The sequence below is a fragment of the Xenopus laevis genome, chromosome 1S (assembly GCF_017654675.1).
Source record: "Xenopus laevis strain J_2021 chromosome 1S, Xenopus_laevis_v10.1, whole genome shotgun sequence".
NCBI lineage: Eukaryota > Metazoa > Chordata > Amphibia > Anura > Pipidae > Xenopus > Xenopus laevis.
In genome coordinates, this window is record NC_054372.1 from 108,221,716 (window position 1) to 108,248,487 (window position 26,772).

General features: G+C 36.0%; 1 protein-coding gene across 1 annotated transcript in view; it reads left to right on the forward strand.

Annotated features, from left to right (window-relative positions):
- Positions 1–26,467, forward strand: part of sh3gl2.S (SH3-domain GRB2-like 2 S homeolog) — an 82,753-nt gene extending 56,286 nt beyond the window's left edge. Inside the window, 8 exon segments of the mRNA NM_001096047.1 lie at positions 10,058–10,126; positions 14,650–14,722; positions 18,024–18,167; positions 18,854–18,987; positions 19,854–20,012; positions 20,565–20,668; positions 23,218–23,351; positions 25,952–26,467. Of these exon segments, the coding sequence (NP_001089516.1) occupies positions 10,058–10,126; positions 14,650–14,722; positions 18,024–18,167; positions 18,854–18,987; positions 19,854–20,012; positions 20,565–20,668; positions 23,218–23,351; positions 25,952–26,151 (1,017 nt within the window). The 3' untranslated portion in view covers positions 26,152–26,467.
- The last annotated feature ends 305 nt before the right edge of the window (positions 26,468–26,772 follow it).

Genomic DNA, 26,772 nt, shown 5'->3' on the forward strand with positions numbered 1-26,772 from the left:
TTTGCTTCCTTGGACATTTTGAATAATAAGATTATTTAATAATAATCTAGCAATTTTACCACCAAGACATAGTCGTTGTGAATTTGCGTCTGACGAAGTTGCGCGAAGTGTGGTGAAGCATTCCAAGGCAAAAATTTGCACCTAAGTAAATCGGTATAATAGTATTGACGTTATTTGTAAGTATTGCATTTTACAAATATTTTAAGTTAATTTTTGCTTGTGTGTATTTTTTTTTTTTAATATTTTGCCTGATGGCAGGTTTATATGTTTTTCTTTAGTGGCATAAGACCTCTCTGGTATTGAAGGGACCATACCTCAGTTATGATTAGTGGAAATGGAAGGGGGGCCCCAAAACTGCCTCTGCTGGGGTGGAGAGGCCTGAAATTTCCTCTGCTGGGGGACCCCAAAACTCTAGTTACCCCATTGTTTTTGTTATTATTTCCAGAAATATGTTTTCATTTAGCAAATCAGAAGCGCCAAATCATAGACAGCTGAGGGGTAATTTATTTGCAAGAGCGGAGTGCAATAGCCATGTTTTTTTATTTTAATCATATAACTTTTTCCCCGCTCTTCACCCCTTCCCCCTGCCAGAACACTCACCTTTTTATGGCAGAGCATAATCTCAAGTGGCTGTGGGGAGCAGGTCTGGGCCCCTGGTGTCCTGCCGGCCCAGTCCGACCCTGCACATCTACAGTATATGGCGTTGCAAGGAGCACAAGGACTCAAACAAGTTTAAAGAATGGGACTCTTCACATAACTGACTGCAGGCTAGTACAACTGTGCTTGTGGACATAAATGACCCCTCTTGTTTTGAATTATACCAACTGATTTAAGCAGGCATTGTAAGGGCCTATTTTAAACATCTGGGCGGGCAAACTTCTGAGCCTTGGTTCTATGCATTTTGGGGATATGGTATATCTGCTCCACGTTTGGTGTCACAGTTAGTTCTGTGATCCATTTTTGGAAAGAGTGAGTTATTTGGGTTTTATATGGAGCCAGGCAAAATTTATGTGCTGGGAACCAAGCAAATTGGACCTTGGGAAGGTGTGCACAAGTTAAAGTACACTCATAAATCTCTCTGTGATGTTTCTTACAAATTCATATTTGTGTTTGGTCACATGGCACGGAAAATTTTGGGATGGTGTTTGTAGTAAATTCCTGTAACAATGCAGTCACGGTCCATTTAAAAACGTAGGTTGAAAGTAGGAGGATCAACACATCAGCAGGTTTACTCTATTTCTTTTACACTCTGTTTTGTAACAATTCTATCAGTATCAATGAATTGCAAATGAAACATTTCATATGGCACACTTTGTTTAACAGTGCTTTTCCCACAGTTATCTTATTGACATTAGAAAAAAGGGGCAACTCTATGCAGTGTTTTAGACTTATAGCATGGGAATATTAAACAAGTTCCACCCCCAAACACCGTTTTTTTTTTAACAGACCTCAATATAATCAGCATAATTTCAGACGAGTGCATCAGGCATCAACAAATGCAATATTATTTGAACAATTGGTTTTAGTTGTGGATAGGTGCATTAATAAAATGGAGGACACAGCCACTGTTTATATGTTATGTCTTAAATAGTTAAATAACTAGTTAAATAACAGCTGAAAAAAAGACAACTGCCTGCTTGCAGTTTCTGTATAAAAAGGTGTGGTTACAAACAGTCCTAAATATATAATAAGGAATGTTGATTCAAATGTTAGTATATAATAGGGCAAACCATTTACATATGGCAAATGTATGACATTATTACTGTTTTATTACTTTATTTGACGGTAATGGATTTTGTAATTCTTAGCTGTTATCCTTGTTATTTACAACACGATAATAGATTGAAGAAGTGATTCCTCATGCATGCATGAGTAGCTGTTCAGTGGAAAGGGGCGAAACAGCTAATTACAGTCATATGAAAAAGTTTGGGAACCCCTCTCAGCCTGCATAATAATTTACTCCACTTTCAACAAAAAAGATAACAGTGGTATTTCTTTCATTTTCCACCAACATCCAGGAGTACTGGGGTGTTTTCTGAACAAAGATTTTTAGTGAAGCAGTATTCAGTTGTATGAAATTAAATCCTTGTAATTTTGCTAATTTGACTGCATGTATTTGTAACTGCTCAATACTGATTACTGGCAACACCAAATTGGTTGGATTAGCTTGTTAAGCCTTGAACTTCATAGGCAGGTGTGTCCAATCATGAGAAAAGGTATTTAAGGTGGCCAATTGCAAGTTGTGCTTCTGTTTGACTCTCCTCTGAAGAGTGACAGCATGGGATCCTCAAAGCAACTCTCAAAAGATCTGAAAACAAAGATTGTTCAGTATCATGGTTTAGGGGAAGACTACAAAAAGCTATCTCAGAGGTCTGTTTCTGAAATCATTTATGTAGAGGGAGAAGTACAATATTCTGGAATGGCCATCAAAGTCCTCCCACTTGAATATCATCGAAAATCTATGGGATGATTTGAAGCAGGCTGTCCAATCTCGGCAGCCATCAAATTTAACTGAACTGGAGAGATTTTGTATTGACGAATGGTCAAAAATACCGCCATCCAGAATCCAGACACTCATCAAAGGCTATAGGAGGTGTCTAGAGGCTTTTACATTTGCAAAAGGAGGCTCAACTAAAAATATCTCTGTTGGGGTGGCCAAATTTATGTCTAATTTTGTTATGATGCATATTTTCTGTTAATCCAATAAACTTTATGTCACTGCTGAAATACTACTGTTTCCGTAAGGCATGTTATATATTAAAAGGAAGTTCCTACTTTGAAAGCTCAGCCAATGATAAACAAAACTCCAAAGAATAAAGAGGGGTTCTCAGACTTTTTCATATGACTGTAAGATGCCTATACATTTGCAGATATTATGTGCTGACTTGTCCTGTGCTGACTGTGTTGTGACAAATTATCTTGTGTATGGGGCAAAAATTATGGCTTCCAGGATAGATTGGTGCTCATTCTACTGTTATATAGAAAGACTTTAAAAGCATGTTGTTAAGGGACACACCAAGCTGTGGATGCTTTTCTTTTCCTTTGCCAATTTCGAAACACAATACCACAATAATAAACACAATAAACATAAGACATTACACAAATATATACACCCTTACATTCTCCCCAAAAATGTAGCATAAAAATAAAGTATATAGTATTAGCCTTGGCATACTTTTATATATACTGTTTTTTAATTCTAACTTAATTAGAATTTTGCATAATACATACAATAGATATTGCTGCAATCTCAGAAGTATAACAAGATATTTTAATTGAACATAAAATGGCAAACAAAGCTCCCCATGTTAAAAATCAAAGTGTTTACTAAAAGTGATTTTACTATAATTGCGTCTGAGTTTATTTCACCATATTATTTCGCCTGAAAAGGGAACTTTTTAAGCCTGGAAACCTAAGCTTAAATTCCTATCAAACCATAAATTAATTTTGGATATAGTTATATTATATACTAGCCAAAATGTATTCTGTTAGAAATCTGAAGGAGAAATAGAGTGATGACAATAAGTTTTTATAAGGGGCTGTTTTGGATGTGATAGCTGGTAAGGTATATTGTATTACTTGTTCTCAAGGTCCACAAGAAAAAAGAAGAAATTCTCTGGAGGAAAAAAGAAGAAATTCTTCTGGAGGATGTTTTGTAGAAAGTCAAGACTTTTATAAATTGTTATTATAGGTATAATATTATTTAACAAGTACATTATGGAAGAATGCGAAAATTTATCAGAGCATAGAATAATAATTAAAAATGATCAATTAAAACATCAAGGATCATAAAGACATTATTCGCATCAATAATATGTACATTTATTGAAATGTTTAGAAACGAAATAGATATTCAACTATCTGATGTTTGGCTAATGGTTTAGAATTGTCTTTCATGGCAAATAATTTTAATGATATCTTTTTAATACTTCTATTAAACCTGTCTCCCCAATGGGACTCATCAGTAAGGCATGTTTTTTCTGCTTAGTTTAACGGTCCTAACTTGTGTCTAATAACAACCAATCAGCAGATAATATAACTGATCAACTGTTGGAAGCAAATATCTGATTTTTTGGCTAATATGGTTGCTATGGTTGGTTTAACATTGATCTTATTACATATTCTGGATGACTGCCTTTTTTATTTAGTAAGTTGCAATTCTACCATACAAATCTTGCACCTCTTTCAAACCATGCCAGTTATTTACCCACTTTTCCTTTCTCTTCATCTCACATGTTTGATCTTAAATGTGCCCAATTTTCTGTTCATTATCTTCTACCTATTGCACTTTTGCTCCCCCAAAAGTCTACATTTTTAAGTCTTGGTTTTTAAGTCTAGGTTTCATGTATACTCTCATTGTAAAATTTTTGACTGACCTAGGTCAACGACAAGATCAGACAAGAACAAATGACTGACTGTACCAGATATCAAGGCACAGCCGAATGAGTACAGACAGAAGAAAGTGTCAATTTTTTACCTCCTAGTGGAAATGTGTTTTTTAGCTAATTTAACACCCCTGTGAAATGTAATGGAAATGTGAACCAGACCATCAGTAATGAAAATCAGTCTTTGATAAAAAGAAAAAGTAGGAACAGACTGACCAGATATTGAAGAAAACTAAAATAAATGTTCTTGTTAAATTTTGTGTAATGATGACACTTTTCTGCTATCCAACAAAAGCTGAATTGCTGACCAAATATAAAAAAAAGTCAAATAGTCAAAACTCAGCAATTACATTAAAGTAACTGAGAACAGAGATAAGAAAAGTTTTACAGATTGCATGTTAAGTTACACTGTTTTTCTAAAAATGCAAAAATATAAAAAAACTGTGCAGCCAAAAGCTTATCTATAAAAATCTCTGTAATCAACTGATACTTTCCAGTTGGGTTAATTTGACATTTTCTCATTGTAAATTTGTTGTTATAATTTAATTAGTACTAACCCTGAAATTGAATATGGCTAGAAATTCCATATTTTATATATTGCATATATTGAACTAGGCCAAAAGGTTCAGCATCTCAATTGCAGTAATGATCCAGGCCTTCAAAGCTGTCATAAGAGTTTCACCATCTTGGATTTTTTAGGAGTGTCTGGGACCCACACATGCTCAGTTTGCTTTGAGCAGTTATTGAGAAGCTAAGCTTAGGGGTCGTCACAAAATCAAGCAGAAAATGAAGTGTGCATGTCAAATAAGCTGATGTTACAGGTCTTATTTTAAATTCTGATACTAAGGGGCAGATTTATCAAGGGTCAAAGTGAATTCGAGGGAATTTTCGAAGTAACAAAATTCGAAATTCGTAATATTAAGTAATTTTTTGGATACTTCGACCATCGAATAGGATACTACGACTTTGAATTTACTTCGAATTTGATTCAAAGTAAAAATAGTTTGAATATTCGAATATTCGATAATCGAAGTATTGTCTCTTTAAAAAAACTTAGACTTCAATACTTCACCAAATGAAACCTGCTGAAGTGCTATGTTAGCCTATGGGGATATTCTACAGCATTTTTCTAAGTTTTTGAAGTCGAAGTAAAATTTGTACGATAGAATCGTTCGAATCGTTCGATCGTTCGATTTTACTTTGATCGTTCCATGGCCAAATTCGGTGAGAAATCCGAATATCGAAGTCGAAGTATTTTAATTCGATGGTCGAATTTCGAAGTATTTTTTACTTCGACCCTTGATAAATCTGCCCCTAATTGTGCTGGTTTGTGAACTGCCATGTACCAATAATTATTTACCAATCAGCCTTATATTGTGACATTTATATTATATATATTCAGTATATTGTGTATCGGTCCCTAAGCTCAGTAAGTAACAGCAGCACAGAGCATGTGCAGTGAATCAGCAAAAAAGTAGATGGGGAGCTACAGGGACATCTTTGGAGGTGCAGATCTTTACTGCTAAAGGCTGTGGTTGCCTTGGACTGGTTTTTGAATTTGAAAAGTGGAAAGCATTCACCTTGACACATGTAGGTTCTGTCTCTCACGTTTAATTTCCTCCATTTAAATAATTTCAATTGCATAACCACTGTAAAGTTTGTGCCATTACCCTAAACCTTAACAAAAAGGTGGCATTTTATGAAATTCAAATTCTTTCAAAGATTGGTAATCCTTTACTACATATTCCACTATTGCTTCAATATAAAGACATCAAAATATTACATTCTAAGTTATTTTTATGGCTAGAAGAAGAGCAAAAATATTCCTTGGACAGGTTAGAAAATATGAAGTTTTAGGCAGGCCAAAAGTTCCAAATCCCAAAACAAATACATGTCTATGAACTGTTACATATACTTTGGATTACACAACATACTAAATTAAAGCCTGAAGTCCTCTCTGTAGAAGTACAGGTATTGGGACCTTTGATTTTCCTGATAACAGATCTTTCCGTAATTTGGATCTTCACACCTTAACTCTACCAGAAAATCATATAAACATTAAATTAACCCAATAGACTGCTTTTGCTTCCAATAAGGGTTAATTATATGTTAGTTTGGTTCAAGTACAAGATACTGTTTTATTATTTCGATTATTTAGATAAAATGGAGTCTATAGGAGATGGCCATTTCTTAATTCGGAGCTTTCTGGACAACAGCTTTCCACTACAATTTATGTCAAACTGCATTCATTTGGCAATATAATCAAATACTTTAGAAATACATTCTCAAAATATATTTACAAAATAACATTGCCCCTGAATTTGAAACTCATTTAACAATACAACTTTTTTCAACTGATCATAATATCTCTTCCAACAATTTAGTAAAATTAGGTAAATTATTTAATACACTGATAAATCCTCAAACGGGAGTGAGCAAAATTACCTGCTAGTTAATACAGTTATTGGTTAAACAAAAGAAGATCAATCTATTACACATCAACAACAAAATATAGGCATTCTACACTGTCTCTGTAGTTGACCTAATTTTAAAAAAAAATCTTTTAAAGGCAAAACTTCATATGAACCTGAACTTAAACTAATGTTTTGCTGCTTTTACTATATTAGATAAGCATGAAACAACAAAGTCAAAATACAAAAAGAATACAATTTAAATTGCATTAATTTCCTCCAGATTATAATGGCAGTGAGAAAATCAATATTTTTAGATTGGATTTCTCCTGACTCTCCTCCATCCTAGACAGTGTATACATATATCAAAGATTTGTGTACTCAAGAAGTCATATTTTTCCAATTCAATAACACAAGGAACAATGTTTATAAGAAAGCTGACCATGTTTTCTGGACATTTTAGATAAATCAAAAAATAATAAAATGGAAAACATGTATAATACTAATCTGTATCCTTATGTTATTGGCATTTAGATGTTCAACATCCATCTAGAACCTTAAGCATAATTTAGTGTACTGATATTGCATTTGTTATACATTTGTTATTCTGTTTGACTTCCTATTTCCAAATACTGAAAGCTTTAGCCACACTAAAAAAAAGTCTAATAAAATGTATATATTTATGTTCTAAAGTCTAAACATCTAACCCAGTGTTGTGCAGCATGTTGCTCCCCAGCTCTTGGATGTTGCTTGTAGGGGCCTCAAAGCAGGTGCTTATTTTTGAATTCCTTTACTGCCAAACAGAGCCTCCAGTAGGCTGCCTGTCTACATAGAGGCTACCAGACAACCACTGCCCTCATTTGGCATCCTCGGGAACTATATTCATGCTTGTGTTGCTCCCCAACTCTTTTTAAATTTGAGTGTTGCTCACAGGTAACACAATTTGGGAACCATAAGGTGACATAAATAATGAAGACAGATCTACTGCATTATTACAAATGTCTTCTTTTTCAATTGCAATCTGATGTGGGCAGAAGTACTAAAAACTAGACTAGATGACTATGTTTTAGCATGAAACTATGAGCAACTACTACCTAAAAATGTTTTGCATTTCTATCAGCTCTCCATGCTAATTCTTATTGTTAATGTGCTGAAATAACTATAAAGAGCTTCAAGATTATAATAGCCCACATTACTCTGTCCTAGCACATGCTATCTCAACCCTAGCTTTTATCACTGTGGGCTTCTTTCACTATCTATATGATCAAGAGTGTGCCTCTTTAACTGGACAATTAAGTCTAACAGCCATATGTTATTCAGTCGGTTTAAATTGCACAGCAATAAAGCAATCTGTAGTAGTAGTAGTTCCTATATGAAACTACTTCTTAGTGGGAAATGTATAAATAGCATATGAAAAAAACGTCCATGTGACACTTTGTCTCTAAAATGTTGAACAGTTGGTCTCCCTATAAGCAGAATAAACTGTGGAGTTCTAGGTTTGTTTGCATTCTAGAATCAAACATATATGCCCCTGGTTTGTTAATGCAAATATATTTTCTAAACACATAGATGCATGCCCTGTGTGTTTTCTCTTGTATTGAATGCAGTGTCCACTTAACAGAACACATACATGTTTTATATTCCTTTGTAAACATTACTATCAATCAGTTCAGCTTACATTCAGTTTCTATTTGCAAAAGTGAATGCATGTTAGGCCAGAAATCACATTATCCAATTATTTTCTGTTATACATGTAGCAGTTATATAATAAGCCCTTATTTTTAGCTCATTGGCTCAGCAAAATGACACCCTAGGGCAGTGATCCCCAACCAGTAGCTCGCGAGCAACATGTTGCTCACCAACCACTTGGATGTTGCTCTCAGTGGCCTCAAAGCAGGAGCTTATTTTTGAATTCCAGGCTTGGAGGCAAGTTTTGGTTACATAAAAACCAGATGTACTGCCAAACAGAACCTCCTGTAGGCTGCCAGTCCATATAATGGATACCAAACAGCCAATCACAGCACTTTTTTTTGGCACTCCCATGGACTTTTTCATGCTTGTGTTGCTCTCCAAATCTTTTTACATTTAAATGTGGCTCACAAGTAAAAAAGGTTGGGGACCCCTGCCCTAGGGAATACATAGCTCTAGAAATAAAAGAAGGTCTAGTAGACCTGTGAATAGACAGATTAGCTACTGCTTAGGCCTGTTAATCACATACTCTTGGTAGGAAAGCAACATCCATCCAGTCCTCATTTTGGGGGTTATTTATTAAAACTTTCTCTCTTTATTAGAAAAAATTGTACAAACTCCCAAACCTTAACCCCCCTAATTTACCAATAATTTTTCTCAAAATAAATTGGTGCGGAAAAACATTAAAATAAAATGACGCTAGAACTGTATGACTTTTTTCGAGTTGTCACCTGAAAACTCAAATTATTCTCATTATGCAATGAAAACCAGCTCTAAAAGCCCGAAACGTTCGAGAACTTTGTTCCATAGATTAAAGGGACCATCTGCAATTGACTTTCACGTGATTTTGACAGGTTTTTGACAGTATTTTCCCCAGGTGAACAGAATTGTATTGATTTTCCTGGCCCTCAAAAACTGAGTGGGGCTAGCAAGTTTAGCAAATCCTGAGAGTGAGTGAAGGAACAGGAAACAGCAGCGGGGCTCATTTATCAACAGTTGGCAAATTTGCACATGGGCAGAAACTAGGGATGAGCAAAATATTTCGGCTCATTTTGTCAAGAAAAATCACCCATAGACTATAATGGATAGAAAAAAAAAATATTGCATTTTGTTGAACAGTTGCCAGTAACCCATAGCAACTAATCATTGATTAACTTGTTACATCCATCTGCAGGTAGAACCACAAGAACAGAAACTTGAGTGGTTGCTATGGGGTACTGGCAAGGTTTAAGTTTGCCTAGTGTTGATAACCACTGGATAAAGTTTTGTGGTTGCACAACCATACATTATTCATTGTATGAATCTTTATGAACATTATTTTTTTTCCATATAGGAGCATTCTATATTTGCATAAATTTTAGCCATTGAAAAAAATGCTTGCTAAAAACATGCAATCTTGAAAAGATCTTTATTTCTCTTGAAATTTGCCTTTCCCTTTGCCTTTTGAATGATGCATGTGTGTGGATAAATACAAGACTGTAGTGTTTAATATAATTTCACTGGCAGATAATTCTGATAAGTGGTCCCTTTGTGTGGAGGCAGCCCTGCTGAATTCATTTTCTCTCATTACAGAAAGTGAGTGAGAAAGTTGGAGGAGCCGAGGGGACCAAGCTAGATGAAGACTTCAAAGAAATGGAGAGGGTGAGTACCTGCCACCTGGGCATTAATGTACCAGAATCAGTAGCTTCTGTCATTATATCAAAACTTTTCTTTCACCTTGTGTAAATTGTTCACTCGGTCTCAGTAGGAACTGACATATCCGCTATTTAATCCTCGCTTGCAAGGCATGCTGGCTTTTGTAATGTAGCAGCAACAGGACAGTTATAAAGTTTTACTGTTGCAGAGGAAAACAACAAGCCTTTTTATTACTATAGTTTTCACCTTAATACAAAGGGATAAATTCCCAAAAGTGTCAGTGTCAATGCAGTTCTACTTTCTACTTTTAGTCACCAAAATGTTCAACAAAGTCACCAAAATGTTTGGCAAATTCAAGGCAGAGATCTGGTAGTATTATATAAAAGTTAAAAATATTGGTTTTGCACCTTATTCACAAAAGTGACATAAGCCAAATGGCATTGCAATATTTATATTGCGATTGCAAAATTGTGGCAGAAGAAAACTACAAGTAAGATGTTATAGCTATGGCAAATTTTCAAAAATGTAGCTATTTGTGACAAAACATCCATTTTTGTAGAAATGATGATACATACATAAGTTTGCCCAGGTGCAGCAACCCATAGCAACCAATAAGGTAAATGCTTTTAAACAGGTGACCAGTAAAGGCTCTCTGTTGATAAGTTGCTCTAGGAGCTGATTTGACCATTAACAAGCATTGCACCTTTTATTTTTGTTCCTTAATGAACCCCCCTTCCAGCATTTTTGAGTGTGCAAAGCTATTCTCAACTTCGAATTGCATAATAGAAATATTTTGAAATCCTGGAATATAAATATATGCTGTGATGCACAGCTTTTAAAACTATTAAACTAAACTATTTAAACTAATATTTCATAAAGAAACTTCCTAGAATAATAATGAAAGAAGATACTTCTCAAGCATTTGTTCAACCTCTTAATATCTTTATAGCACAGTTAAAATAATGCATGAAGTACTTAAATAATAATTAATATCTATATGTATGCATGTGAGGTATCATTTTTTTGTACTTATTGTGCATGCACACAAAAAAGTTGGGGGAGCAGTCTGAGATAATGGAGCAGCACTCTGCTGGAACCTACTGGTCCTTTATTTTATCTGCATGGCTTGGGCTGACTGGAAATAGCTCTGCTTCTTTATCTGGAACTGGTCTCTTGGCTGGAGGAGAGCTGACTCCTGCTACATTGGCTTAAGAGTCAGAACCAGCAATGCAGAAATTGAATGCTGTTTACAATAGCATATACAATTATACATAATGTTAAAAATTTAATAAGTTCAGCAAAGTGCTTGGAATACAGATAATAGAAACTATGAGGGGTGAGTCTTGAGTGGTGTCCTCTCCATTAGTGTGACTTAAAGAAGAAGGAAAGTGTTCTTGATTGTATTGACTTACCTGAGACCCCGGTCCAGCAGAAAACTGCTCCTGCCCGGAGTGATCCTATTACATCTTCCTCTTTCTTTGTGTGGTTGCACAGAACTTTAACTAAAAAGTCGACTATTTCATTTAACTGCGTATGCGTCTTCCCAAAGAAATTTGAAGAAAGAAGAAGCCGGAAGAGGATCACTCTGTGGTTAATTGTCATTTCAGGCATATACAGTAAATACAGTACATAGTATATAGAATAATCCCAGGCTGGTGCAGTTTTCTGATGATAGGAGCACCTGCCCAGGGTTTCACGTAAGAAAATACAATCGATTAGGGGTGCCTAACATTTGGCACATCCAAGTGCAAAAAGACTTTCCTTTGCCTTTAACTGTGCTCCCCTGCAGAAAAATGTATAAGGCATCCCTCTACTGCAACATTACTCTCAAACACCCTCTTTACCTCCGGGGAGAGCAGGCCCTTATTGGACTTCACTGTTATGGGGTCTGCTGTACTTCAGTTAATCCTCTGGTTCCATAAATGCACTATATCCTTTTAATACAAATGTTGGATTTAAGTGGTAGTTCACCTTAAAATTAGCTTTGTACAAGCAGGAGATAACACCCGCAGGGCAATAGATCTTATAGATATTATTCCATGTCGAGGCTTTCCATCTTTGGAAAGCCTTTGATAGGCTGGACTGGGCCTATATGACTCAGCTGCTCCAGTCTATGGGATTCCATGGACCTTTTCTCCAATCTCCTGCACTGATGCCAGAAAAAAGATACAGTTTCTGAAACGTAATTAAATAAGAGGCTTTTTGGCATAGAGCCCAAAATACATAGCACTGGCACTTAGATACATTAGTAACAATATAAGATAAGCAAAGATACAATTTTAACTATTTACAATCAGCAGTCTCTTAGGAGAACTGAGACTCTAGGACAATTTCACCATCTTTAGCAAAAACACATTTATAACCCATAAAACATGGCCTTAAAACTCCCAGAAATGTGTTCAAACGTTCATAACTTGCCAAATTTTGTAAAATGGTCATGTAATTAGGGGGTGTGGCTATAAAATGGTCATGGTGGAAAAAAATTCAACTCTCAGATCTTTTTGTCCCTCTCTCCATTTTTCAAATGTCGGGCGATATGAATAACTGCTGAAAATAGAAACTGGGAATTTTATAATTAATGAGGGGTCTTTATAACTCAAGGGGCTTGTGTTTTCTACAATTACCTTAAGGTGTCAGGGATAAGAGGTTATTTCATTTTTTCTTGAGTGTTTCATTCAGTGATGTGTGTCAGCTCATCAAAATGCAGAAATCCAACAGATAATACAGAGCATAGCCATCTGTCATGAGAACACAAGAGCTTCACTTCTAAAGCAACACTAGACTATCATTAAATCCCATGTACTGCACTGTTATTCTGCTAGCTATTGTGCTCTAGGGAAGTAGGGAGTGGAATTATGTTACCCAGACATATAAACATAAACATGTTTCATTTTGCTTGGCTATTTGTTTAACAGTTACAATAGCACCCCATGGTTGTACAGAGTAGATGACTAGTTGGTTTCCTTCCCACACACTCCACTGATAATATTCTTGTTTTACACATTTAAATAAAACATTTTTATGTTCTGAATAGACACATTTAACAACTATGCTTTTTGTGAGCTTGGCTTCTTCGGGCCTTTCTCATGCATGCTATATAGGAAAGCTAGTAAGAATGTTAATTATATGGTACAAGCCTGTATTACTGTGAGATGAGGCGGTTAAATAGTACATGCAGAAAGAGAAAGGTTCATTGGTATATGCACCTGTACCATTGTAATTCTCAACAGGAGACATACGGTGGTGTCATTGCCATTTGAGGCCTGTTATTGATTAATATCTGCTGTCTCATTTCACAGACGGGGGACCCGTCACCCAAAAAAATTATTCCAAATCCTATTTTATCATGTTAGTCAAGCAAAATGAACTTTAATGACACTGTATAAACTATTTAAATTGTGTTTCCTTCAGTCTAGGAATTCATAATTATAGCAAGCAGGCAGGAGCCATATTGTGGAAACTGTTATTAAGGCAAGCCTTAATCTCATCTCAAAATCTTGTTTGTGCACCAGAATGGGGGACCTGATGTCCATTCCCATGCCCTGGCTACACAATTAAATGGTTAAGAGAAATGGGGGAATGTGGGGAGAGCAGTGATATCTAGGAAGTGCTGAATGGAAAGTGAAAGTAATTGTGTGCCCGCCTCTATGCCTAAGGCATAGAGGAGGGGCAGGCAATATTTGATTGACAGATGAGATTTTTAAATGAGTTTACAACAGCTATGAATGCTTTAATTTAAAAAAAGCATTTGGATTTCATGTTTAATTTGAAAAGAACTTTTATTATCCAGCTTTTTATGTCTGGGTGACAGGTCTACTTTAAATTAACACTTTTGTGTATTTATTGACAGTCTTTCTGTAGTACATATTGTACAGTATGTGCCCAGAACTGCTAAACTGTCACAGCTGTTGCAAGAAAGTCTGCTACTTATCAATGTTTTGTTACGAGGACCAAATGGAAAAAATAACCCTGTGGATGGTGGGCTGAATACTGCAAATCTCAGCATACTACAAAAAAACTGAGCAACTGAAATTATTTCTGGAGAAACTGAAAAGTTATAATTTGTTGTTCCCCAGTCTGCTATTTATCTCTCTAAATTCCACATGGGGAAAATCACAACTCTTACAACTGAAGATATTATTGAACAAAACCAATCCCGCTAATTGTCCCTATGTCAGCAAGATATATTATCACAAAAGCATTTAGCCACATATTTGTTGTCATGGGGGCTGGTGTACAACTTGTCATTTGCAATCTCAACTACTTCCATCAAAATACAAGTGCAGTTTTGACGTGTCAGTTGTGGACCCAGTGTTATGCTGGAATTATGGATAAAAGATGATGCATTATGGGTCAAAACCATAGTCATTTGCTTCCAAAAACTGCACTTTGACTTTGCAAATGATTGTTTCTCCTTTTTCAGTTTCTTTTGTAAAACAATTAAAATGAAATAAAGAAAAAAAGGTTGAATGTGGACTTCTAATTAATTCTCAGTGATAAATCTTAAATTCTATGTTTCTCTCTTCCAGAAAGTGGATACAACCAGTAAGGCCGTCATGGAGATAATGACAAAAACAACAGAGTATCTCCAGCCTAACCCAGGTAGGGAAATGACAAGTACACATCAATTTAACTTATTTGTAGTAGCCAGTTGTCATCATTTTCCTAAGGAGCTCAAAAGCATATTGAAATATAATTTTTTAATTATTCTGGGAGACCTTCTTATCAAAATTTTAATTTGTGCAATTTTTTTTTCAACCTTCGACTAAACTCCCATTTTAAAAACACACGTACTGTATGTCTAATAAAAACAGGGAATTTATCTTCTCTGCTCCCTGTTAAATTGCATGCCTGCTACTAACTTTTCATGGCAGGCTCTGGAGTTACCGGGCCACTGGGAAGATTTTTTTGCAGGGGGGGGCCAGTCTTGTTAGGCCGTTGACTTCTACATGGCCTTGATAGCTTTTAGATGGAGATGTTTTGTGGCTTTCACACTTAATAAATAACACATTTTTTGTGGTTTTAAGCGACAATTTATAATTACGTGATTTTAGTGCTAAAAAGTTTGCTTTGGGAAAACAGAAAAAATATAAATGTTAATAAATTGGCCCCTAGGAGTCGCAACGCCTATACCAAGTTCAGTACTGCTCGGTTATTATTCTGTTCCTCATTTCCTTTGCACACACTCAGCACCTTTACACAGATAACCATAAATGGATTAAACCCTGCAATAATATGTACTATACCGTGACACTTTTTCAGAAAGAGAAATAGTCTCATGCTTGATTTAGCAGAACTAACTCCTGTGGTTTTACAGCAGAATGCTGTTTCAAATTACCTTCGTTCTAAAGGCATCATCATGGTTTGTATTGAAGCTTTTACTGTGGGGAGTCATCTAAATATTTATAAATTAATAGCATTATATAAAAAGAAGTGACTTAGTCCTAGCGGAACAATGATTAGAATGAATAGAGCTTTTATACATATGTGCTACTGTTAAGTGGGGAATATTTCTATGTTGTCCATTGCCCAACACAGTGATCATCATCATTTATTTATATAGCGCTGTCAAGATACGCAGTGCTTTGGTGATGCAAATGTTTTATTTTTGTATTATCTTTAGTTAAAAAGTGTTTGTGGCATTATCTCAAACACACAACTATATCAACGATACTGAGAACAGCATTCGTGGTTACTTAGAATAAACCATTGTTGCTATGGTTGCACATATTTATACTATGCCTTGCTTTTTTGTACCTTCTGTCGAAAGCTATTTATAAACCAAATTAGGAGATTATTCTGTTAGATCAATACATTTCTGGTGGAAATTGAAAACTGTTCCCATTGATCTCAGTCAGTAAACTTGACACAGTAATAAATATTTCTGATGAATTCTACTTTTAAAGAGGGGGATGTCCACCTAAAGTGAAATTGTAATTCTAAGCAATTTCCCATTATAGCAGTGCCTATTTATTGTATGCTGTTATCCTTTCTGGTCCCGACTTCATAGCAATGAAACATTTTATGAGCTTTTCCTCCAGCCAAGACTTCAATTCCAACAATGTTTTCCATGTTCTGTGATAACAGACCTAAGAAGACTCTTACCAATATGTCTCTATGGGGCCTATTTATTAAACCTCAGATTTTTCTGGTTGAGTTTTTAAAGTAGAAAACCTCAAATCTTTAGAGGAAAAAATAAACTTGAATTTACTATTTATCAGTGCATGGTGCTAAAGTTTGTGTCAGTATGCTGGAATTCTAGTACAAAAATTGCATTATGGGTAGAAACATAGATAATTGTGACAACTGTGGTATTACTACTAGTACTACTAATACTACTTTAGGAAATAAGCCCTCAACCTTAAGTGCATGATATTTTTTAAATAAATATTTATGAACATACCAAATACAGGTATGGAACGCTTCAAATTACAGAAAGTCTCTCTCCCATAGACTCCATTATAATCAAATAAACCACCAAATCCACATTTTCTAAATTGATTTCACTTTTCTCTGTAATAATAAAACAGTACCCTGTACTTGATCCAAACTAAGATATAGTTAATACTTATTAGAAGCAGAACCAGTCTGTTGGGGTTATTTAATGTTTACATGATTTTCTAAAAGACTTTAGGTATGAAGATCCAAATTAAGGAAAGATAAGTTATCCGTACAACCCCAGGTCCTGAGCATTCTGCATAACAGGTCCCACACCTGTACTTAAATATTTTCTGCAAGTTAATTGAAGAGAAAAATTATCATTTTAATTGAACAATCACAACTGTGGTTTATGAAATGTGGTTATAAAACCACAGCTGAATTAAGCAAATACAGCTTTAACTCTCTCTTCATGTTCACTTTCTGTGTCACCATCTTTTTTCCCTCTCTTCTATTATATATTATTTATTTTTCCAATCTTTTTGTCCGTTTCTGCTTTCTCCTCTTCCTCATTCATTATGGAAAATGTTAGTGTTAGCTTCAATTATATATGCATTTTTATCACCACATATCAGTGAATTTAGTCTTTTGCCCTGTCCATTTTCTAAAGCTCATTTATTTTACTCAGAAAGATGATAGATGAGGAGAAGGCTACACTGGATTGGATGGCTGGGGTCTTGGATTGTCCATCACAAACACCATCTTTCAAGATCCTTATTGCTGATGAATGAAATAGGAACATGATATGCTTTTATTAGGAAGGATGTTTCATATTTTCTTATTCCTTATTCTTACTCTGTTTACCGTATGTCATCAACACTGTAATAAAATAAATAATGCTAACAAAAAGCACATTTTATTTATTTGTACATAGCATCGTGCGGAGAAAGGTGAAAATAACTGTGCCTGTATTATCTCATTATATCAGTTTGCAGCAAAATGAGGAAAAAATGTTCCTTCTGATTGCAAGTTACATTTTCACTTGATGAGAATGCATACATTTCTTTTTCTAGTCCTTGGCCCATCCAGTTGCTTCAGGAAGAGATATCCACAATTAGTTCTTGCAGTAAGAAAAGCCTTTCTACAGTTTACAATGAAATGTAACCCCATTGTTTCCTATTATTTCATTTGGTTTGCATTGGCTTTCAGACAACTTGATGGTTCACATAATTTGCCTGTACAAATACTTGATGTAAAATGTGCAAATTAACTACTGTCTTTATGAAAAGTATATGCCAACTTTGTACCATGGGGTGCTGCAGCTTCTGTCAGTGTGTTCGGAACCTGGGTTGCAGCTGAGTATATGCTCAGAGTCAGTGTTATTCAATGTCTGATTTGTAGAATGAAAAAGATTTGATACTCCTAAAACAACAAACCCTCTTTTTTTTAGTTTTACATTGGCAGAACTTGTGGCAGGAATTGCCTTAGCACTTACACTTAGCCTTACCTGCTTTTCTGTATACAGCTTCCAGGGCAAAACTCACCATGCTGAACACAATGTCAAAGATTCGAGGGCAGGAGAAAGGCCCGGGTTACCCTCAAGCTGAAGCTTTATTGGCTGAAGCAATGTTCAAATTTGGAAAAGAAATTGGCGATGAGTCAAATTTTGGTAATTACATTTTCCTTTTGCTGTATGTGGTATTTAAATCTTATCGGATTCCTTTATAATGTAGTAATCATGTTATGGAGTGTGGATCATTTTAAGAACTTTGGTTGGTCAGGACCATCACTCTTTATTTCTGTCGTACACAAGTGGTATGTAAAATAAAGATATAATATATATTTAATATATACAGTATATAATGTATATTATACACAAAATCCATGAATAACCTGTAAAGTATATCCTTATAAATGGTGCTTAGTGATGTCATCAGTTATAAATGGAGCTTAGTGATGTCATTTTTGTCAGATGACATGTGTATTTATAAAGTACCTCTTGTAATGTGAGGATAGTAGAAGTAACCTTGGAGTTCCATAACCTGTATAAAATGATATGGTCATGGAACTCTTCAGTGATATCCTTAAATTTTACAGTAGGAGGTATTTTATTCACTATACATATAAATATATTATGCCATCTTATGTTAAAACCAAGTTTACTTTATCTGATACTGATACTTTAGGACACAATATGATTGGACTGATGTAAATTTATTGGCACTATTAGTTTCATTTCAAGGAATTGCAGAAGGGCCCTCTCATTTGTTTGGTTGCAATTTGTTTATAGGAACGGGTGACAGTTTCGTTGCTTCCTGTCTGTTCCCTGGAGCTGATGCTATTTTTTACCCTTAGGCTTAGCGCTGCTTGATGTAGGAGAAGCAATGAGGGAGCTCTCAGATATCAAAGACTCCTTGGATATTGATGTGAAGCAGAACTTCATAGACCCACTGCAGAACTTACATGACAAAGATCTCAGAGAGATTCAGGTATGAATACATAATAAAAACAGTAGAGAAAATCCTTGTACAAACATACATGTTTATATGGTATCAAATCTTTCATCCAACGTTAGACGTTAAAGGGGTGGTTCACCTTCAACTTTTTGAATGGTCAATTCTGAGCAACATTTCAATTGGTCTTAATTGTTTATTATTTAAAATTTTATAGTTATTTGCCTTTTTCTTCTGATGGAGCTTTCAATTGGGCGTCGCTGACCCCTTCTAAAAAGCAAATGCTCTGTAAGGCTATAAATGTATTGTTATTGCTACTTTTTATTACTTCTATTCAGGCCTCTCCTATTCATATTACAGTCTCATTCAAATCAGTGCATGGTTGATAGGGTAATTTGGACCCTGGCTACCAAATTACTTAAATTGCAAATTGAAGAGCTGCTGAATAAAAAGCTAAATAACTCATAAACCTTTAAATAATAAAAAATTAAAACCAATTGCAAATTATCTCAGACTTTTTACTCTTAGCATCATACTTGCTAACAACCCCTTTAATATCTCTAATGTATCATTTAGTTTTAGTTTGTTGACCTGTATTTCTTAAAAGGTAAGGCCCCCTGTTTTGTAAGTACTATAGGGGTTACGTTTTTATTCCTCTGCTTTTGCAGGAGTATAGTTTATTCTATTCTTTTCATTTTATAGTAAATTATGAATGGAGAGCTACTGTATAATTTGGGAAACTAAAGTAAAATACATTCTGCCTGTACAATGAGTGTGTTTTCCCTTCAAAATCGAAACGGAACTATTAAAAAGGCGACTCTGTTTAATCTTCAGCAGAGGAATTTTTGTCTCTCTATTTGTACAAGGTCTGCAGCAGCATCAGTGTTGTGTTTTGCTTTTAGCATCACCTGAAAAAGTTGGAAGGCAGGCGACTGGACTTTGATTACAAAAAGAAACGGCAAGGCAAAATTACAGATGATGAAATCCGCCAGGCATTAGAAAAGTTTGATGAGTCCAAAGAAATTGCAGAATCAAGCATGTTCAACCTGTTGGAAATGGATGTAAGTTATCTTTGACGTTTCTTCCTGTGTACACTCTTGTCAAATGTTATCATGTGACCATTGTATATTTATTATATTCTTTGAACCAAAGTGTTGATTAAAAAATAATAAAATATAGCCCTATTTTCTTTGAAGGAGTAATTGAATGGTTTGCTTTATTAGACTGCATAATATGAAGGTGTTTATTCATGTAAAGCCTTGCATGTAGTTATACTGCCTTCATTTATTTTATTTTCCTGTGAAATTTTCTTGAGATTGTTCTTTTCTGTTGCCACAAAGACTGCACCCTTATAACCTGGACAGTTAGATGTAATTGACTGTAGACCCCCAAAAATGAGATTGAGAGCAATAAGATCAGTTGCATTATTGTAGCTTTCACAATGTATCTTTCATTGTAAGCTCTTGTGGGGTTTGGCCCTCTGATACAGTTTTTACTCTTGAACCCATTTTTATTAAATCATTGACCCCTGTTTCTTATAAATCAATGTAGCGTGCTGTGTTACTTCTGGCACAATATAAATGATGATGATGAACTTCTTTTCTGTTTGTCAGATTGAGCAGGTAAACCAGCTCTCGGCACTTGCACAAGCACAACTGGAGTATCACAGGCAAGCAACGCAAATCCTACAGCATGTTGCTGTGAAACTGGAGCAGAGGTAAGTTTTCATCTTATGTAAACTTGATATTGCAATTAATGATGGGTTATGAAAATATTTAATACCAGATTAAATGGATTGTGAATGATACATGGCTCATAAAAAAATGTACAGCCCCCAGGAGCGATTCTGCCTGTTTTGCCACCTGAGGTGGCCTTTGTTCTGCCGCCCCCCCCTCCCTACGGCACTCACACTTTCAGCGCCGGAGGAGGTCGGAGGGGTCCATGTCGCTAGTGCAGAGAGCGCAATTGTTCTCTCTGCACTAGAAGAGCCAAATTTCGGGTTCAAAAATGGAAATTCGGCTCTTGAAGTTACCAGGAGTGGCATTTTTGCCACCCCTGGCAAACGGGGGGCACTGCCGCATGAGGCGAGTTTCTCAACTCTCCTCATTGGAGGAGCGCCCATGGCAGCCCCCTGGTATGTGTTGCAATATTTATCATTTTGTAACAGCACATTTAGGGGGGTTATGTATCAAAAGTTGAATTTTAGAGTAATGTGAATTTCTTCAAAATCTCATAAATTAGATTTTATTCACACATTCACAATTCAAATGGTATTTTATTTTTGAAAAAATAAAATTGATAGATTGAATAGTCTGGACCCAAAAACTCGATCAAGTTTTTCCTCAAAAAAGGCAACATTTTTTTTCTCCTATTGGAGTTTATGGGGCATCAACTTGGCAAAAATTTCGCTCATCGCTACTATTAACATTTTCAAATAGTTCAAGGGAACTCTGCCATTGACTTCTACATGAGCTTGGCAATAGTCGAATTAGAACTGTTTCCAGGGTGAAGGTGTGATAAATCTTACATTTGAATTCAAATTCGAGTTGGTGATTTTAAATTCGAATTTGTGAGTTTTGACCAAAAAAACTAAATTTGAAAATTCGAATTTGCCTTTCGAACCTTAGTAAATCTGCACGTTAATCATTTGGCAAGGCGCACAGGCATGTTTCCACTGTATTTTAATATTGCATAGGCCTAAGCAGCATGTCTTTATTTTTTTAATGATGAGGCTCAGCATTGACTTCTGGAGAAAAACATGGAATTAGAGGAGACATTACATTTTCTATATACACGTAAATGCATTGGCTGAAAGTTAAATCCAGCTATGACTGAAGTGCTGAAGACCAATCCTCCACAGCAGAGTGCAAGCCAGTAACACAGCTAGCTTGCACACTGAAGGGGATAGATTCATCCAGGCATATCAGCCTTTCTTATAATGCAATGCTTGTACACATTTCGTATAGTTTGGTTTATTTGTGTGTGTAAATTAGTACACTGTAGTAGTAGAGTATTATTACCTCTTTAATAATTTAATAAGTACATTTTGCCACCATGTGTTACAGAGTTGCCAAGTCTGTTAATTAAGCCATTTGAAAATGGATTATTGGATGATATTGTGATGGTGTTTTTCCCTTGTTAGCAGATCAGCATTAGGCTGTCTGAGGGAGCACGTTGATTACATAAACAGCAATGCTTAGGGCAATGTGTGAATTCTTTATTCTACTTTTTAATATAGATTTTCTTTGTAATAACAAAACAGTCCCTTGTAGCTGTTCAAGCTAAGATTAAGATAATGACAAAACAATCCTATTGGGTTTATTTAATGTTTAAATAAATTTTTAGTAGTTGCAGTAGTAGTAGTATACTTACATATGTATATATGTATACTTACATAGTAGTAGTATAATTACAGAAATATACCTTATACAGAAAAGCCCAGATCCAAAGATAATAGATGCCATACCTGTAAGAGTATGGTAGTAATTAGTGTAATGTGTTTTTAATCCAGTTATCTAATTAAAGGACAGTCACCATGCAACCATGAAATCATTTAAATAAACTGACTGGAAGGTTTATAGGAGACTGCTTGTATGGAAATATAAATAATAAAACAAATCAGATTTTTGGCTGCACGGGTTACCAGCCATTATGTAAATAACTGATAGAATGAGAATTCTTTTGGGTAAAAATTCATCTTTTTGCCTGAAATTTATAATCTTACCTCCATACATACCTTCCAGATCCCCGTAGCTCCAGGGTTCCCCCTGTATCAGTTATATGGCAGGGCAAAGGTAGCACTTATACATAAGTGCAAGGAATTGATTTGCAAGTATTTTAACCTATGGCATAAAATCACACAATGTGTGTTAGTAATAATAGGCACTCCATCTCAATCCCTAAACACAATCACAATATATAAAGGCATCAATTAAATTGTATTTATGTCCCTTGCCTATAGCATGAGGCTACACAATACTACCATGCAAAAAATACACCATTCACTCTGTAGTACTATAAAGCATTGTGCAGCAATCAGCAGTATGTGTTGTGCTGTAATTACTTTACAGCAAGGGAACAATAATATTAATATTGTAGATTTTGGATCTCCTTTAAATGCTGAAACACTGTATTATTTTACCATCATAAAATATGAGGAATTGGGGCAGCTCAGCTATATATTTTAATCTGAAACTTAACATTATTACATCTGGCCTCTCTAAAAACATGTAAGATGTATTTCAATATTTCTATTCAATTTTACAGAGTAAGAGATGCTTCAGATCAGCCCAGAAGAGAATATCTGCCTAAGCCACGCATGAGCTTGGAGCTTGCACCCCCAAGTGAAAACAGCCAACATAATGGGGGTATTGCTCTTGCAGGGACCCCCAAACCATCAGGTAAATTGATTTTAAATAGATATATTTTAAACTTAAGATTTCTGGTTTGATGAAGCTATAACTGCCAGCTTCTGCTGAGCTAGAAGGGAAAAGACATTGTATGCCACAACCCTCCCAAACCCAGCCCACTTCAAGTAAGTCATCTTTGCAGCTCCTGGTAGAGATACGACTGCTACTGGTACAGCAGGTGCACTGGCTTCTAGGCACTTTGCGAAGCCTGCTCATTACGTAAAATGGAAATGTGCCTCACAAGGAAACTTCGGGCGTCTTCGTAAAACAAAGCGCTCAGAGTGCCATCCCGCTGGCGATTTAGACTCTAGCCAGTGGGAAGGCATTGCGGGGAGATTAGTAACCCAAAGAAGAGGCGATTTCTCGCCGGACAACTAATCTCCCCTATCTTCCTAACAGAAGATGCTTCTACTACAGCTGTGGTCTACTCAAGTGGAAAGAAACACAGAATAGTAGGTTATGGGGGACATTAGGCAGAAGCAGGGCTGCCTATAAAAATACACAGCTTTATAAATTCACCATTTATTTAACACTGCCCCTTAATAGTGACAAAATAAACCAGAACTTTCCCATAACTTGAAAATTTGCATTTTTGGTGGCTTTCTGTCTAAATCCATACAAAAGAGGACTATTTGTAAATACCTTTGAGGTGCTCTGCAGTTATTGTCTTCAGAAATGTTTTCTCTAAAAAAAAAAGAAATATAAAGTGTTTTTCTTTTCATAAATTTCTAAATTATGTTAATATGCATAAGCCGGCTGTGTAGCTAGGGTTGCATGGCACAGTTTGTGCTGGGAAACAATATGCCAAGTATTCCACCCAAAGCCAATCTGTTTTCCTTATGTACAGGCTTGTGATACATACTGTTTAATGGGTAGGAATTATTTAGTTCATCAAAGGAATACTATACCTAGAAATGCAGGATCCTCCTAAAACAAAAAGTACTTTGTAACTTTAACAAAAGCTTGATAATGTCTTTGTATAATCCTTTCCTTGCCCAGTTTTTATATAATGTTTTTAAGTAAGCCAGCGATTTCAGACTTTTGTAAGCCTCCAGTATTTACCATCTGTCTGGTCAGAACCTAGTTTGTCAATTGTCCTCACATATGCCTCTGATATCCTCATAATCTCCTTCCAAGATGCCAGTGTGAGTCACAGTCAGGTGTGACTATAATTATATAATCATGAGTGTACTCTCAGTATCCAATCCATAGGCTAGTAGCGTCAAGACATACAAATAAGGGCAGATTTATCAACGTTTGAAATTAGAGCTCATCCTCAACGGTTGAAAGTAGGAGTTCGATAAGTAAAAGTTGTCAGTTATTTATTTTTGTGTAGTTGTTATAGTTAGTTATTTAGCTTTTTGTTTACTAACTCTCCATTTGGTATTTCAGCATTGGTATTTTAGGTATTATTGTCCTAGCAACCAGGCTTGTGGTTTGAACAAGATGTGAATATGAATAGTAGGAGCCTGCATAGAAAGATATGGAATAAAAAGTAACAACAATAAAATTGTAGCCTTGCAGCATTAGCTTTTAGCTGCAAGATCAGGGAGAGGCAGAAGAAGAAAGGAAAATCATCCAATAATTATAGTAAATACAGGCATGGGATCCTTTATCTGGAAACCCATTATTCAGAAAGCTCTGAATTACGGAAAGGCCATATCCCATAGACTCCATTATAATCAAATAATCCTGAATTTTTAAAAATCATTTCCTTTTGCTTTGTAATAATAAAACAGTGCCTTGTACTTGACCCAAACTAAGATATAATTAATCCTTATTGGAAGCAAAAACAGCCTATCGCAGGGTCGGACTGGGGGGCCCAGGGCCCACCGGGTCTGTAGCCTCAGGGCCCCCCACACCATCCCCCCGGGCCCCCCAAAGGTGAACTGTTCTGACCCTGGTTCTGTGCCTCAGATACCTCCTGCAACGTTCCCATCCCCTTCGTGCAAGCGTACACGCAAGTGTGTTCCTACCTTTACCGGCACTGCAGCGAGACCAAAGTGAGTGTAGGCATGGGTCTGGGCCGGCCGAAGTATCTGTGCCTCAGACACCTCCTGCACCTCACCCCCTGCTCATGCACATGTACACACACGCGTACCTATGTTTTCCGGCATGGCAGCATGACCAGAGTGAGTGCAGGAGCGAGTCTGGGCCCACCGGGTTTTTTCCCGGTGTCCCGCCGGCCAAGTCCGACCCTGGCCTATTGGGTTTATTTAATGTTTACATGATTTTCTAGTAGAGAAGGTCCAAATTACGGAAAGATCTGTTATCTGGAAACCCCCAGTTCCTGAGCATTCTGGATAACAGATCTCATACCTTGAGGGCATTCGATAACATACTAAAAGTTAACTTAAAGCCATCCCTTGAAGAGCTGGTTGGTAGGCATCTGGAAGCTTGGGAAAACTGAAAATGCAAGCATATTTAGCAATATATAGAGTTAAAGACTCAAATGTTGGATGCTCAGCAGGATAAAAGAAATAAAGTAAGTTATCTGTCAGAGTTCGACTGACCAACTGAAATTATGTACCTCAATGGTATTTCATCTTATATTTATAATATAAGTTAAATTGGTTCTATCTTCGTTATAGGGACTCCCATGGACCAGCCATGCTGTCGATCATTGTACGACTTTGATCCAGAAAATGAAGGTGAACTTGGCTTCAAGGAGGGCGACATCATTACTCTCACCAATCAGATTGATGAAAACTGGTATGAAGGGATGCTTCATGGCCAGTCAGGCTTCTTTCCAATCAATTACGTTGACATCCTAGTACCCCTGCCCCACTAAAAAATCGAACCCACCAGATTATACAGTTTGTACCACTGCTTTTACTGCTGCTTTCTTCAGATCACAAGTACAAATTGCAGTGGGTTTAAGTTGTTACATTCCATTGTCATTTTTATTGGTTTATATATATAAATATTTATATATGTTATTATTTCTTCTAATGTTGTATTTCTTTTTATCGGAGTCTTAGAGTCCTTTATATTGAGCAAATAAATAAACGGTATTTGTTGTGGCATCTCTGCTTTTAAATGGATTTAGTGCACACCAGCCAGAAATTACATTAAGCATTGCCATATCAATACTATCTAATCAAAAACCCAGATTTGTTTCTTTGTTAGCAAATGCAATGATTTGCTAGGGGCTATGCTTTGCAACCTGTGGTGGAGCTACATCTACTTTTGGTACAGCAAGTACACTGGGTTGTAGGCACTTTGAAGAGCCTGCTCAATGTGTAAAATGGTAATGTTATAGGTGCTTCTTTTTTTATTTGAAATCTGAGCAGTATTCTTGCACCACAAACTCTTTAATTCTATTGACTAGCCACTATGGCTGTGTAATATTAGATCCCTCAGTTTAATAGCCTGACCCTGTTCTGGCACATGAACATTAGTTACAGGCTCA